Below are 14,823 nucleotides of genomic sequence, written 5' to 3'. Positions count from 1 at the left end.
TGAAAACTACCAAAGTATGAAAATGCGTGATGCGTTCCGGGATGATAAATATTCTGGAGTGGCTATACCACAGTAGATATGTGTGACAAAGTGGAGGCAGGTGGGGCAGGCGAAACGGGTGATGGGGATGAAGAAGGACTAACTTCTAGTTATAAAAGAAGTCGCAGGGACACAGCATACAACATCTATAGTTAGCAATATTCTGTTACCTTTCTGTGGTGGTAAATGGTAACGACTCACTGTGGTGATCATTTTGCAATGTATAAAAAACACCAAATCATTACATTGAATACCTGAACTAATATAACACTGTATGTCAATAAAAGGGGGGGTAGGGGGATATATCTCGGGTTGCCATCATGAATGGTTAAAACCAGATTAAAGTTTTTGATTTTTAGTCTGTAAACACTTAGCCTATATCACAAGGTTAACATGTGAATTCTATAAGTATAGGTGAAATATATTTAATATCCCCAGAGGCTACATAGTAGGTTTTTAAACATCAGTAAATTGGATGGGTAGTAGCTCAGCAAATATTTAGTGGATGAACCCTCCGTGGGTGTGATATAGAGGCCTCTCTCCAACATCCGGGGAAGATAACCCGAACCATTACAGAAGTTGGCTGGAGGGCGGAGAGTTTGGGGGGAAGGGACATCGTTTAGCAGGACCACAGGAGACAGTTCATCGAGCCTGAATGCAGGAGGAAGGAAAGGAATGGTTGAGAAATGGTGGAGGTGGATTCTGTGGGGTTTCAAATCTTTATCCCACAAACACTTAGCAAGCACCTATTAAATTCTGGGTACTACGCCAGTCTCTGGGAATAAAGATAAATGAGGCACAGTTTCTTCTATTCTGTTGGGAGAGAGAAAAACAAAAAATGGTTACAACACACTGAGGTGAGAGAAGAAAACATAGTTGTTGAGTACAGATTTTGCAGCAAGTGTTATGCCGGGCGCATTACATATGTTTTTAATGCTCACAACTTCACCGGTATTGTCCTAATTTTATACGCGAAGACAGGTCTATTCCTAACTTTTGCAGGGCCCAGAGCAGGAGTACAAATGGAGGCCCACCTGCCCACCATAAATAAGTCTAGATATTTAAATGTTATAAATGAGACTAGTAAACTGATAAAGTCTACTCTGTTTTCTTGTCTTGACAAACTCAGGGGGAGCAAAAGGAGGTTGACGGTTGTGAGTATGTGAAACACAGTTTATCATTGTATTATTATTTTTTAATTATTGGATTATTTATTTGTGTTACAACTGTAAACCTACTATTGCCCATCTCTCTATACTTTTATAACAATCTGAAAGGCCAGGTTCAAATTCAGAATTCTCAGACTTCTCAGCAGTCCGTTGCTTGTGGTATCTCTGCCCCTTCTCATGTGTGGCTCCACCCCACATTTCCCCAAAGGGCCACCCGTTGGCCACCTCTCCATCAGGGGGGTGGCCCCACCAAAGGAGCCATGCAGACACTGGAAGCTGGCGGGGGGTGTTAGGCTTGGAATTTCAGTCTTGGGTACCTGGGTTGTGGTCTAAAAGGAGGCCAGAGCAGGGTCCTTATTCCAAGACCCTTTCCTGCTCCTGCCTTGGTCTAAACAGGTGAGTGAACTGGCCCAAGTGTCCTCTGGTAGAAAGTGCTAGAGTCCAAATTGTGCAGGGTAGTCTAGGCGCAGAGAGGAGAAAGGGGATCTCAATCAGTCAGGGCAAGTCAGTTGATACAAGTACTGATTAGTGATTTGATGGGGGGTAAACTGTAGGGGGCTGTTGGGGAGATCTTTTTAGGAGGAGTGTTGTTAAGATCTGTAAGGGGTGGGGCTGGGACAGGGCTGGAGGTGGAAGAGAGCATTGCCTACAGCCCTGGTCCTAAGCCTGAGTGGCAATGAACTTGAGAGGATTAGAGTTGTGCTTATGGGTTAGGAAGAGAAAGAAGCTGCTGATGTGGGGATGTGGCCAAATCCTGAGCAGCAAAGTGTTCTTTACCCTACGGCCTAAAGGGACGGAAAGGAACCAGCCACACTTAGGTATGAGGGCTGAGGCAGAACTGGAGAGCAGGGGTGACTCACAGCTTTCTTCCCTGAAGACTAGGGAGGTAGGGAGTCCTCTACAGAAACAGGGAATCTGGAAGGAGGCACAAGATACCGGACTTTCCTGGTTTGAGTTACAGGTTAATAAAGAGATACTGGTGGAAGGGGAGAGAAAGCAAATACGATAGAGTGTCTAGGACAGTAGCCACAGTTAAGCAGGGGCCCGCAGAGAGAACTAGCCAGGAACACAGCACAACAACGACGACAATGAAGGTGAGCAGCAGCAGTTTCTGAGAGCAGGGAGCCTGGCTGGCTCACATCTGAGAAGGGACTTTCGGGTGCTCAGGGGCCAGGACACCCAGAGAGGAGATCCCGGATTTCACAATCAGAAGTTGGGGCCATAGGGTGGAAACGAGTTTACAAGGAGTTGAGGATATAGAATGAGGAAGTAAAAGAAGGTAATTGAGGTAATTTTCAAAAAATTCATCTCAGCTTCATGGGAAGGAGAGAGATGAGAGATTTGTTTGATGGGAAAGCGGGATCCAGGGAAGAAAATGGGCTTTTAATTATGTCGTTGTTGAGGGAATTTATAATGTGCTAGGCTGAAAGGCTGCAGTGGAATAGGAGAGACTAAAGATGTTAGTACGTTGCTATGAGAGACCCTTGCCTCTCTCCTCCATAGGGTAGGAGGGAAGAGCAGATGCCCCCGCCACCTGCCTCAAGACCTGCTCATTTCCACAGACTCATCCCGGGCCATGTCAATCGCCCTGTGCAGCCCGGGCTTCCAGCTCTCCCCTTCACCAGTGACTCTCAGCTCCTGAGCTTCAGTGGCTCCTTTATCAGTAAGGCCTCCCCCTCCCCCAGCCTTCCCTTCATTATTTCTCTGCATAGCACTTACTGCTCTCTGTCATACACTCCCCTATTCTGTCCCGATCTTCCTGTCCCTAATAAAAGTGAGCTCTAGTTGTTAGGACAGTGTCTAGCACATACAGAGGCTCAGGACACGTCCGGTGAGTAATGAACTTAAAGGGGCAGAGGGGGAACTGATGGTGCAGGCTTCCAAAGCAGGGGTCAGCAAGTTTTTTCTGAAGAAAAGGCCAGGTGGTAGATGTCTTGAATTTTGTAGGCCACAGACAGTCTCTGTCACACATTCTTCTTTGTTGATTTTTTAAAAAAATAATCCTTTAAAAATGTAAACGCCATTCTTACTTAGCTCACAGGCTGCCAGCCATGGAGAAAGTCCAGGAAACAGGATTAAAGACTCAGATGAAGGTGTTCCGCTCTGGAAGAGAAGAAGGAAACATCTTCATCTGAAACCCTCCCTGAAAGGAAAGGAAAGAACACATGTAACATGTGAGGAACATTCGGGGAAAGGAACACACGTGAGGGAGTTCATGGCACCAGCCTCCCGGTGAGGAGGAGAGTAGGCCTGTGTTGTGTGTTAAGCACGTGCAGAGAACGGGGCGGCTCCTAAAATAGAGAAGAACAAGAAAACTGATAAGTGACGCAGGACTCAGCCAGAGACGGACAGCACGAATGTGGAGTGCTGTAGAAGATGGGGGAGGGTGGGGAAAGGAGACCCTGAGAACTATAGCCAGGGCTACTGCACAGAATTCTAAAGATTGATGGCCGGGCGTACTGTGTATGTATATAGTTCAGAATGGTGCTGGATTTCTCTCACATTCTTTTTTGATAAAACTACTTCCAGAAACAACAAAGAAATATGAGCTAATTTGTAAATGATAATATTAATAATTAACTTTTATTAAGGGCCTAAGTATTTATTTATTAATGGCTAAGGTACAGCAATATCTCATTTAATCATGTCAGGTAGGTTCTAGCATTATCTCTGACTGACAGATGAGGAAACTGAAGCCCAGGGAAGTTAAGAATCTCATCCAAAGGCACAAAGTTCTTAAGTGATAGAGCTAGGTGAATCCAGTTGAGTCTGTGCTTTTAATAAAACCAAAATAAGGTGCTGAGTAATGAATTACTGTCAGTGTGGGGAAAGGTCTCCAGTGACAAGTCCTTTCCTCTCTCCATCTTGTTCAGCATTTTTATAATGCTTTTTGGGAGGATGTAGATAGTGTACTTAGGAATTTTTCAGTGCTGTGGAACCAGGAAGAGTGGGGAATACATTACTAGAGTGGTCACCAAAAGACACATGTAACAGAGATAAGAACATAATCCTCTCTTTAGGTCCCAGACAAAAGCCCCAGTGCACCTTGCCTTAGCTGCGCGTTGTGTAGGGAGGAGAGAGGCTCAGAGGCTTCAGCCACCTCCCTTTAAGGACCCTGCTGACCTGCAGCCTGTCTGGAGGGAACCAGAGTAAGGAAGCTATTCAGGACCTCTGTCTGAGGAACGACCACAGAAGCCCATGAAGTCCCCTGTAACTGAAAAATAATTTTACAAAAGACAAACTCATAAAGTCTTAGAGAGAAAAAAAATATTGGAGGTGATGGGGGGTAGGGGAAGAGAAAAATGTCCTTAAATATTTTTGAAAGTTTTCAAAGAAGACAAGTTAGACTTGTTCTGTGTGACCTTTGTGGCCAGAACTAGGAATAATAAGTGAGGCTCACACGGAGCCAGAGTTTGACTCAGTGTGAGAAACATCTCCTCCCAAATTAAACCTGTTCAAAATAGTAACTGGTCGCATTGGGAATTAATGCATCCCCTATTGCTGAGCGTATTTAAATGGAGACTGAACAGTAGTTTATTATAACTGACTCTAGATGACCTCTGAAGTCCCTGCCTCCGAACGTGTCAGATGAATAAAGCAGTTCTGGACTATTTTTCAAAAAGGGAAACGTCTCAGCTTTCTCCTGTGACGTGTTCGCACCTGATTAGGTACAGTGATAGATGCACAGTCGTGTGCAGATTACAGAAATTGTGTTTGAACCTAAGCTGTCCAAGTTCTAAGTTTTCACTTGCAATGTGACAAGATGTTTAGCACACCAAGTTAGGCTTCGAGTATTTCTTTGAGGCGGATGTGTAATTTACTTGTGTATAATTCTTGCCAAAGATTACACTGTATTTGTACCATATTCCTGCCAATACTTTCTCTAAAGCACATTCTGTGATACAATTTTTGGTAAGTTTACAGAGCAATACATCTCTACAAGAGGTACTTTGACATGCTCACTTACCGTTTAAACAAGTTAGATTAAAATGTACAGGAGGAATTTGTTTCAGGAAGGACATAATCTATTGCCTTTCTGAGAGCATTATAATTCGTTCTTTAACTTAGTTCTGTGAACTGCCTTGTTCTGTTTTTGTAAAATATATTCAAAGTCTACTTGCAACATTATCAGTAGAAAATTAACTGGCTGTGTATTGCTGATCTCTAGTGTGCTTTTCTAAAGGTATCGAAAGGCACACCTTTGTGTCAGCTGCCAACGCTAAGGCTTTGTGACTTTCCTGATCAACATTGAAACAAAAATAGGGAGACTTTCTGTTTTCATTTTAATCCTAAAGTTCACCGACTAATTCAGTGGGCATGCTAATTGAAAGGAAATACTTTTTTATTTTTTCAGGTGTAATCCCCTTTCATGGATTTTCAATGTATGGTAAGTTGGGCTTGAAGATATTCACTGTTTTATTACACTTTAGAAAACTAAACACAAAGATCACACTTTCAGCACATCACCCACACACTTAAGTTGTTGTGAACGTTTCTGAACACTGAGTTTAGTATTTGTTTATATGTCCAGAGGAAGAAAGTGTCGTCGTTATTGCTCAGATGGTGCTCGCTTGACAAATTAGAACCGAAGCATCCTGGGGAAGTGGTTCAGTGGTTTACCATTTTCCAGTCCAGTGGAAACTAGGGACGCACATTAATATTTAGTTCTAATAGATATAAAATGAAGTTGCTTAACTTCCTGAACTAATTCTCATAAGTCTTTTGAGAAACTAACAGGTCAGAAAGAATGTGAAGGGAGAAACCACGCCGAGTTTGAGTCTGTGATTTCTGCAGAGGAGCGGCGTGCAAAGCCTCGACTGCATGGAAGCGTTCCGTCACCCTGCGCGCCCGTGAAGGACACGTGTGTGGGCAGGAGAGCCCTGAGGGCTCACGGGACTCAGCACATGGGGGTTATTTTGAGTAACGGCAATCAAGACCCTGTGGGCTCAAGGGTGACTTTTACCTCTGCCCTGAAGAGTTTAAATTGGGGACCTTGTTCATAATAAGAGTTACTACCAGAAATGATGCGACCTAGCAGTATGTCAGGGCAAAAATAGGGTAATACTAGTACATAATATAAGAATTAATAAGTATATGATGGTACAAGAACGAACTTTGTGTTCCGTGTACTCACAACTGTAAACCTACATTTGCCACCCCTGTATTTACTGACCGTGCGCTGTTACCATCCTGCGCCCTCTCCCCTCTGAAGCCTCAGGACGCTCTCCCACTCCATAGCTCAGGAGGTCGTATTACTTCGTTCTACGTTTTTGTCGCTGAGCCTCTCGTGCATGTGGGGTCTCTGACTCTCACGTATGTGGGGTTCCCGTATGTACGAAACGTAATTTGATTTTCTCCGGAATGTCTGTCTCCTGCTTGTCGGGTTATGAGACCGCCTGAAAGAAACTTTGTAGGGCAGAGGAAAACTCTTTCTCCCCCACAGTGCCTTACTAGTCATTGAATGAGGACTGCAAGAGGCTTAAGTTAATACTACTTCATTGAAGGTTGTTGTCCCCACTGTTGCTGCCCCTCAGCCTTTAGGCTCAACAGAAATACACTGATGCTTTACTTTATAAAAAGTAAATGAGCCCTGGCTGGTGTGACCCAGTGGCTGAGCGCTGGCCTGTGAGCTAAGGGGCCTCCGGTTGGTTCCCAGTCAGGCACGTGCCTGGGTTGCGGGCCAGGTCCCCAGTGGGGGCGTGTGAGAGGTAACCACACACTGACCTTTCTCTCCTTCTCTTTCTCCCTCCCTTCTCCTCTCTCTAAATATAAATGAATAAAATCTTTAAAAAAATAAAAAGCAAATGAAAGGATGCAAAGGATCTAGGAACTTCACTTGTGCTGTCCTTGCCGGTGTTGATTACAGTGACTGAACGCTTTAATGGGACGTTGCCGTGCACCCCGTCGTCTGGAGAAATCACAAATCACAGAGTACTCTGCTTTATTCTCTTGTATAAGTATGTGAGGAATTTAAAGTAGGAAACCTACAAAGGTTAAGAACATAAATTTTTACCTCTAATAATAAAAATGCTAGCCTTTTTATCCTATTGTAATAATTGTACCTGCAAGAATTTTTCAAGTAAGTAGTTTTATAAAGGTAAACTTGAATGACTGGAGGCAGTTAATGATGTCAGAAAGTGTAAACCTTCCAACGATTCTTAGAGTACAGAGTACATCAGCTCCTGCCTGTTCGCACCTCTGGTCATTTAAATAGTCTAAGGTTTGTACACCCAAGGAGAAATGTTCACTAAGGAAGCAGATGGTGCAGAATGTTTCATACAGAGTTTATACGTATACTATGTTAGCAAAATACATGGAGTACCACAAATCTGTTAGCAGTAGCCACTCATTTGCAACCAGCAGACTAGCAACATCATAAATCACCCCCAGGAACGCTTGTTAGTCCTTTACCACTCACGGTTGGTCACTGTATTTCTTTCAAATGGTAACACTTAGGTTTTTAACAATTGATACAAAACATTTTTCTCATTTACACTTGTCTGTGAATGAATATTATTACCATCAAATATGGACTTACTCGTTCATGATTCACGAACTTAGTTTTACAAGTTTAGTCGTTCTGCAATATTAACGGATTTTTATTCTTTCAGTTGCACCGCTCTGTTTCCTGTACCACGAGCCTTCCAAACTGTACCAGATATTCCGTGAGATGTACGTGCGTTTTTTCTTCAGACTCCATTCCATCTCTTCTCACCCTTCTGTAAGTTCACAGAAAATTGGATCAGATCAGACTCTAAATCTGTTTTTATTTCTTTTAAGAAAATGTCTCTTAATGAAATGATAAAGCAACAAATTTTAATTTGTGATTTCACCAGCGTGTTTCTATAGAATAAATGAAAGAGAATAAGAAATTGATATTTAAATATTTTGGCAATAATTAGAGGGAAAAGTCCTTTATCAATTGTATTTAAATGATCTTCTGTATGTCGAAAGAAAACATAGAAATGTCTGTATTATTCTCTTTGGCGAAAACGCCTGCCGTCTTTGAACGCTGACCTCCTCGCCTGTGCGACGAGGTTAGAAGGCGTTTCTGTGGTGCTGTGGGGAAGGCTGCAGCGCACCTGGCTGGATGGAGCCTGGCTCCGGCAGGTGTCCAACAAATGGCTGCTGTTTCTATTGCTCTTGTTATGATTATCATCATCATCATCATCATCTGCTCTTCTTTGTTGTTAGTGAAAACCAAATATGTACTTGTCAGTTACTTTTCAAGTTCTTGTTTGGCTAGTTATCAGTTATCACACTAGATATTTTCTTTGTGTTTATTCAGTAGGTAGCTCCTTTGGCCTCAATGTGAAAGTCAAGGAGAGACATATTAGGAGTTGAACATTTTTATCTGTTTTATTTTGGCTGGTCCTTTTCAAAACTTTTTCCCCTCTGTGAGCCTGAGTGCAAGCAGTGCTCACTGTATTTCAGTTGTACTTGGCCCACCTCTGGGCCTGCTTTGGTCTGCCTGTGAGTAACTCAGCTGACCAGGCTACCAAACTGCCCCAAAGAGGAGACTAAACGAAACAGCTGTCCTTCGTCCTCCCCCCACCCCGCTAACTACATATTCCTAGCCCACCTTCCTGCATCTCCAGTGTTGCTCCCATGTGTCGCTAGTGAAAGCTGACCCGTGACAGGGACCAGGATGTCACAGATGAACAAATGAAGCACCACCAGTGACTCTGAGTTTCTTCTCTCTGAGACAGCTTGATTTAGTGCTTATCGTACATTACTGTCTAATCTAGAATAATCAGAAATATATTAATAATTCTTTTTTCTAATACCTCCTTCTTAGCATCAGATTTCTTACACTCATATTCTATACCATTTTATGCTTTGGAGTTAAAAAAACTGTTTTTAGCTGACCGCTGAGTGCGCACCCATGGTGCTTCCCTGTGCAGAGCAGGGAAGGCGGGTGCCGAGCTGTGCTGGGTATTCCTTCTCAAGCTCCACGCTGACCCTGAGGTGTCCCTTTTCAGCTAAGCGATTGGGCCAGCCCTGGCTCTGCCCTTTCTTTATTCAATGGACTGAAGACTTACAGGCGGCCTCTCCGTGTCTGGCGCACAGCCACACTGAACTATTTGGAAGCATTACAGCCCTTGTTTCAAACAGAAATTCAAACAGAGAATTGAAAGCTCCTTACCAAAATCAACCCTGAGGAATGCTGAACTGCAAGAAAGACTTTATTCGGAGTTGTCAAGTAATAAATGCACTTGAAAAACCATCTGCTTAAATTGGTTATTTCCTGTACTCCACAAATAATGTCCTTTTAAGAAAGTAGATTTCAGGTAAAAAAAATTATCGTTATACAAAATAATCAAAATTCTTTTTTGATCACTTTCTGATGCAAATTTCAAGCAGTCAGCAGTCAGTCTTTCCCTGTGGATGGATTTCAAAGAGAGTGAGGGAAGGAGGGGAAGCAGGAAATTCTTTCCCTGGAGGGTGAGGCAGCTGGCAGGGAAGGGAGATATGGGGGGAGAAAGTAAAGGGTGTGACTATAGCACCAGAGAAATACCTGGAAACTGGAATGCATCCAGAAAAAACTAATTTTGCTGGGTCTAAGTGATAATGCAGGGCTTACAAACTAGCAGATTTTCTAAAGCATAAAACGATGTTTTCTTTGGACTCTCTGAATATTACATACTAAGTTATGCAGAGAGCCCATTGTGTTAAAAAGGAGGCTCCGTTGCATATCTGTAAGAGTAGGTTTCCATAAGGAAGGATAAAATGTGTCCTAAACAAACTGCTGGAGGTCATTAGTGCATTTCCTGTTTTTGACTCTTAAACGCTAGAAAAATACATATATTGAAAAGTATTTATGTTGATAATCATTTTCTCATTTTCACTTGAATAATTTATCAACAGAGTTAATTTTTAAATACTAAAGTATGTGTTTCTCTTGTGATGGATCGTTGTATGCAGGGTATTGTGTCACTGTGTTTGCTGTTCGAAACACTCCTTCAGACTCACCTCCCCCAGCTCTTTTACCATCTACGAGAAATCGGGGCTCAGCCGTGAGTACCTCTCTCTCCTAATTGAAGGATGATTGTGTGACATTAGAAGGCTCTTTCATCATTGTAGATCACTTCAAAGATGCAGTAATTTTTCAGAGACACTACACTAACGATTTTTCCAATAAAACAATTATCAACTAGTACATTGTAACCATGCATTGTGCCAAAAATTCTTGGGAGGATTATTTGCTAGGATTTTTGTGCCTGGTATAAAAATCACCAAAATGAATTAATTTCTGTTTCGTGAAAGGTGTTGGCTAAAACTGAAGCAAAAGTTTGTGGAAGCAAATACTATGTGAGAAGTGTGATAATACTAAAATTAAGTCAGTGTAGGCTAAATTGATTAGAGAACAATTTATGAAAGCAATGTAAGTTAAAGTTTGCTGTCTTGTTAAAGGAAACTAAATCAATTACCTATCAGTGGTTGTACACTGATTTTTTCTTCCACAAATTTGAATACTTGTTCATATTTCTCAGTATGAGTTATCAATGAATATGCAGGGTGCCTCTGGACTTCAATTTTATTGGCTCTCTTCTCTCTTTTTTAAAAAACAATGTCTAAGGCAACTGAAGTTTCCAAATGATTTATCAATGTTTTGTTACTCTCTTCTCTGTGCAGCCATTTTCCCCTATGCAGGGGGCATTTGAAAGGAGTGTTAACTCTTTGAGGCCAAAAGGAGTTGCTGAGAAATAGAACAGTTTAGTGTTTGTCTTCTCCATACTTGAATCCGCAGCAGATGGGTGGGTGAGTGGGTGGATTTTACAGTCAGACCCAGATTTAAATTCTGTCTCTACGAAGTTGTGTAATCCTGGCAAGTTATTTAATTTATCCAAGCCTCGATTTCTTTCTTTAAATCAAGATAACTTAATTTCCTCATTTTTAAAATCAAGAGAATTTTTACCACATGGAGTTGTTCAAGATTGCATGATTAGGTAGATAGATGTATGATGTATAGATTTATATATGCCTCTAATACATAGATCTCTCTCTGTCTCTTTTCTCTCTGTTTATGTATCTATATTTTATATATATAATCTTTTCTATAAAGCACCATGAATTTCAGACATCTTAGATCTTAGAACTGCCTTTTATAAAACAATACCTCATATCACACATTCATAATACTAAGCTGGCACTCTTTCCTTTGTAGCCATTGAAAATCAGGAATCTGTTCATTAGGAATATAAAACAAGAATGTGGCAAAAATATTTTATATTGACTATCACCAGACTTTATGAGAATGAAGACTGCTTATTGCTAGAAACTAAAATTCTGATGTTTTCTCTGGCCAATTTATACACTTTAATCATTAAAAGTAACACATTTATTTTAATGGCATGATAAACACTCAAATTCTAATGCAGGAGAAAGTATAAAATTCAATTGTCAAGATACAAATCAATTTTTAAAAGGCTTTCATAAATTAAAACTGATACTGTTGGAAGGTTTTTAATTCAGAATTTAATATTTTTAATAGATATAGAATTATTCAAGTTACCTGTTTCTTCCTGAGTAAGCTTGGTGCTTTGTTCATTTTATCTAAGTGATCGTATTTATAGACAAATTTATTTACAGTATTTTCTAATTATTCTTAATTAGCCTTTTAATATGATAGACTCAGTGATTTTACCTTTGTCATTCCTGAGACTGATATGTGTATCTTCTCTGTCTCTTTTTTCTTCATTATTCTACCTAGAGGTTTATTCATTTCATCCTTTTTTGAAAGAGCCAGTTTTCGGCTTTGATGATTTTCTCTGTTGTTTTTCTGGTTGAAATGCCGTAGCTTAAGCCCCTGGACGTATTGTTTCCTTTCCCGCGGTGACAGGTAGACTGGTGGTGTGGGACCGTTCTGTTGTGCTGGCATTACTCACGGCCCTCGAAGCACTGCTTTCCCTCTGCCCAGTACATGTCGACCATTGTGTTCTCATTGTCATTCAGTTCAAAGTATTTCTTAACTTCTCTTGCGACTTTCTCTGTGACCATGGGCTATATAGAACATGTTGTTTAATTTTCAAATATTTATAAAAATCTGTTATCTTTCTGTCATTGATTTATATCGTAATTCTGTTGCAGTTAGATGCCAGGCTTTGTGAGATTTCAGTTCTTCTAGATGAGTTGAGACTTGCTATATGACCCAGAGGGTGATCCATCTGGGCGACTGTTCGGTGTGTACTTGAAAGGAATTGGTGCTGTGTGAGTGTGGGGCAGAATGTCCTATGAATGGCAGTGGAACCAAGTGTGTTGTTAATGTTCAAGCCACCTGCACACTTGTTAGTTTTCTATCTACTTTTTCTGTTTGTTGATTAAGAAATGTTGGAGTCACCAATTGTAACTGTGCATTTGTCTGTTTCTTTCTTTATGGGTGTATGAAGTTTTACTTCCTGTATTCAGAGGTCTGTTTTTAGGAGAATTGATACCTTCTTCAGTACGTTGTGTCTGCATTCCTGGTAACAGATCTCCTGTGTCTGATATAGCTACTCCAGCTGTCTTTTCATTACAATTTGTGTCACGTAGTCTTCTCTGTCCTGCTAATACATTTTGTTCATCCTTACTTGTCATGTGACTTTCTTGTCAAAGTACGGTTGGGTCTTTGAATGTGGCAGTTTGTCTTTTAATTGGTGTGTTTATTCCACTTGCACTCAATGTTATTCACATCATTGGATTAAATAATACTAATATTATCTACCATCTTGCTAGGCGTATTTTATTTGTTTTATGTATTCTCTATTTTTTTCTGCCTACTTTTAAATTATTTTTATTCCATTTATCTTAACTACTGAATTACTATTTATACATTTTTAAAAATTTTTAATTGTATACTAATTTATTTTTTATTGTTGTTCAGTTACAGTTGTCCCACCTTTTTCCCCATTGCTCACCCCTACTCCGTCCCCCCCATTCCCACAGTCTATCCCCCACATTGTCCGTGCACATGAGTCCTCTATTTGTGTTCCTTTGCTTGCCCCTTCCCCTTCTTTCTTCCATTATCCCCCTCCCCCGCTTCCCTCTGAAAAGAATTGTCAGTTTGTTCTTTATTTCCATGTCTGTGGTTATATTTTGTTCATTTGTTAGTTTTGTTGATTTGTTGACATGGTATTTGTGTTTCACTGCCTGGCTTATTTCACTTAGCATAATGCTCTCCAGTTCCATCCATGCTGTCACAAATACTCTCCTTCTTTCTTTCTGCTGTGCAGTATTCCATTGTGTAAATGTACCACAGTTTTTGATCCATTCAGTTACTGATGGGCACTTAGGCTGTTTCCAGCACTTGGCTATTGTAAATAATGCTGTTATGAACATTGGGGTGCATTGGTTCTTTTGAATTGGTGTTTCAAGATTTGGAAGCCCAAGGTTAGGACGGTAGCCCGGGCATTGCAGTGAGGGCCCCACTGTAGGGTGCAGACTGCCGACTTCTCTGTGCATCCTCACACCGTGGAGCAGAGAGCAGAGACAAGCTTTTTCCTGACTCGCATGAGGGTAGTCGTCCCACTCATGAGGACTGTACTCTCACACCTTTATCTAATCCTCATTCCCTTCCAGGGATCCCCCCTTTTCTAACAACATGACATTGGGGATAGTGTTTCAACATATAAATTGTTGTGTGGGGGATGCAAACATTCAGTCCCTAAGAGTGCCCTAAGATTTATAATATATATCTTTAATTAATCACATTCTACCTTCAAATAAATTCCAGTCCTGGATGACGTAACTAGCAAGTTCTACCAAACATTTTAGGAATAAATATTATCAATTCTCACTTTCTCTGGTTGCTACCACGATCTTAAGTTCTCAGAAGTTCGAGTAGGAAGTATCTGGGCATGGCTTTCTTTGGCTTTATCTTGTTTGGGGTTTGCTGAGCTTATTGAATCTGTAGGCTTATTTATGTCTTTTGCCAAATTTAGGAAGTTGTCAACCATTACTTCTTTAAATACCTTTTTTTTTTTTTTTGGACCACATTTGTACTCCTTTTGGGATTCTAATGACACAAGTGTTAACTTTTAGTCTTATCCCACAGGTTCCTGAAGCTCTGTTCACTCTACTTTTAGTAGTTTCCTCTCTGGTTCAGATTGGATTCTTTCTACTGCTGGATATTCAAATTCACTGGTTCTTTCACTGGTCATTTTCATTTTGCTATTAGATCCATCCAGTGAGGAGTTGTTTTTGTTGTTATCGTATTTTTCAGCTCCAAAGTTTCCATTGGTTCTTAACAATACTCATAGAACTGTGCGTTACTAAGGGGAAATTCTGCCATCCATAAAGTATACGTCACTACACTGTATTTCTGAGACACTGATTCTGTGGGCCGTACACGAGGAGAGCACAGTTTGTGGTACTGTGGTTCTGATAAGATGCTATGAAAGATCCAGTAGAACGGAACTGACTGAAATTAACAATTTAGACTTAAAAATCAAATGAATTTAAAAATTTTGAATATCCAGTGACCAAAAGTTTCTTTAGCATCCTACAAATATTTTAAAACCAACCAAAACACTTCATTTGTCAATATTATTTTGTTTTATTAGAACAATAGTTACCTCTCGTATTGAGGAATTTGTAGAACTTCAGGGTCTTTTTCAGTCTTAAGGAAATTACTATG

The 14,823-nt window shown here is 40.7% G+C and overlaps 1 protein-coding gene across 1 annotated transcript in view; it reads left to right on the top strand.

The window, feature by feature from the left end:
- TBC1D19 (TBC1 domain family member 19) overlaps positions 1–14,823 on the top strand; it is a 112,342-nt gene that overhangs the window by 86,768 nt on the left and 10,751 nt on the right. The window contains exons 16-18 of the mRNA XM_024573666.4: positions 5,563–5,595; positions 7,820–7,929; positions 10,134–10,225. Coding sequence (XP_024429434.1) covers positions 5,563–5,595; positions 7,820–7,929; positions 10,134–10,225 — 235 coding nt within the window. The remainder of the gene's footprint in view (positions 1–5,562; positions 5,596–7,819; positions 7,930–10,133; positions 10,226–14,823) is intronic.

Source organism: Desmodus rotundus, chromosome 4 (genome assembly GCF_022682495.2).
Source record: "Desmodus rotundus isolate HL8 chromosome 4, HLdesRot8A.1, whole genome shotgun sequence".
NCBI lineage: Eukaryota > Metazoa > Chordata > Mammalia > Chiroptera > Phyllostomidae > Desmodus > Desmodus rotundus.
Note: the sequence above shows the minus strand (reverse complement) of the source record. Positions and strands in the feature narration are given on the sequence as shown.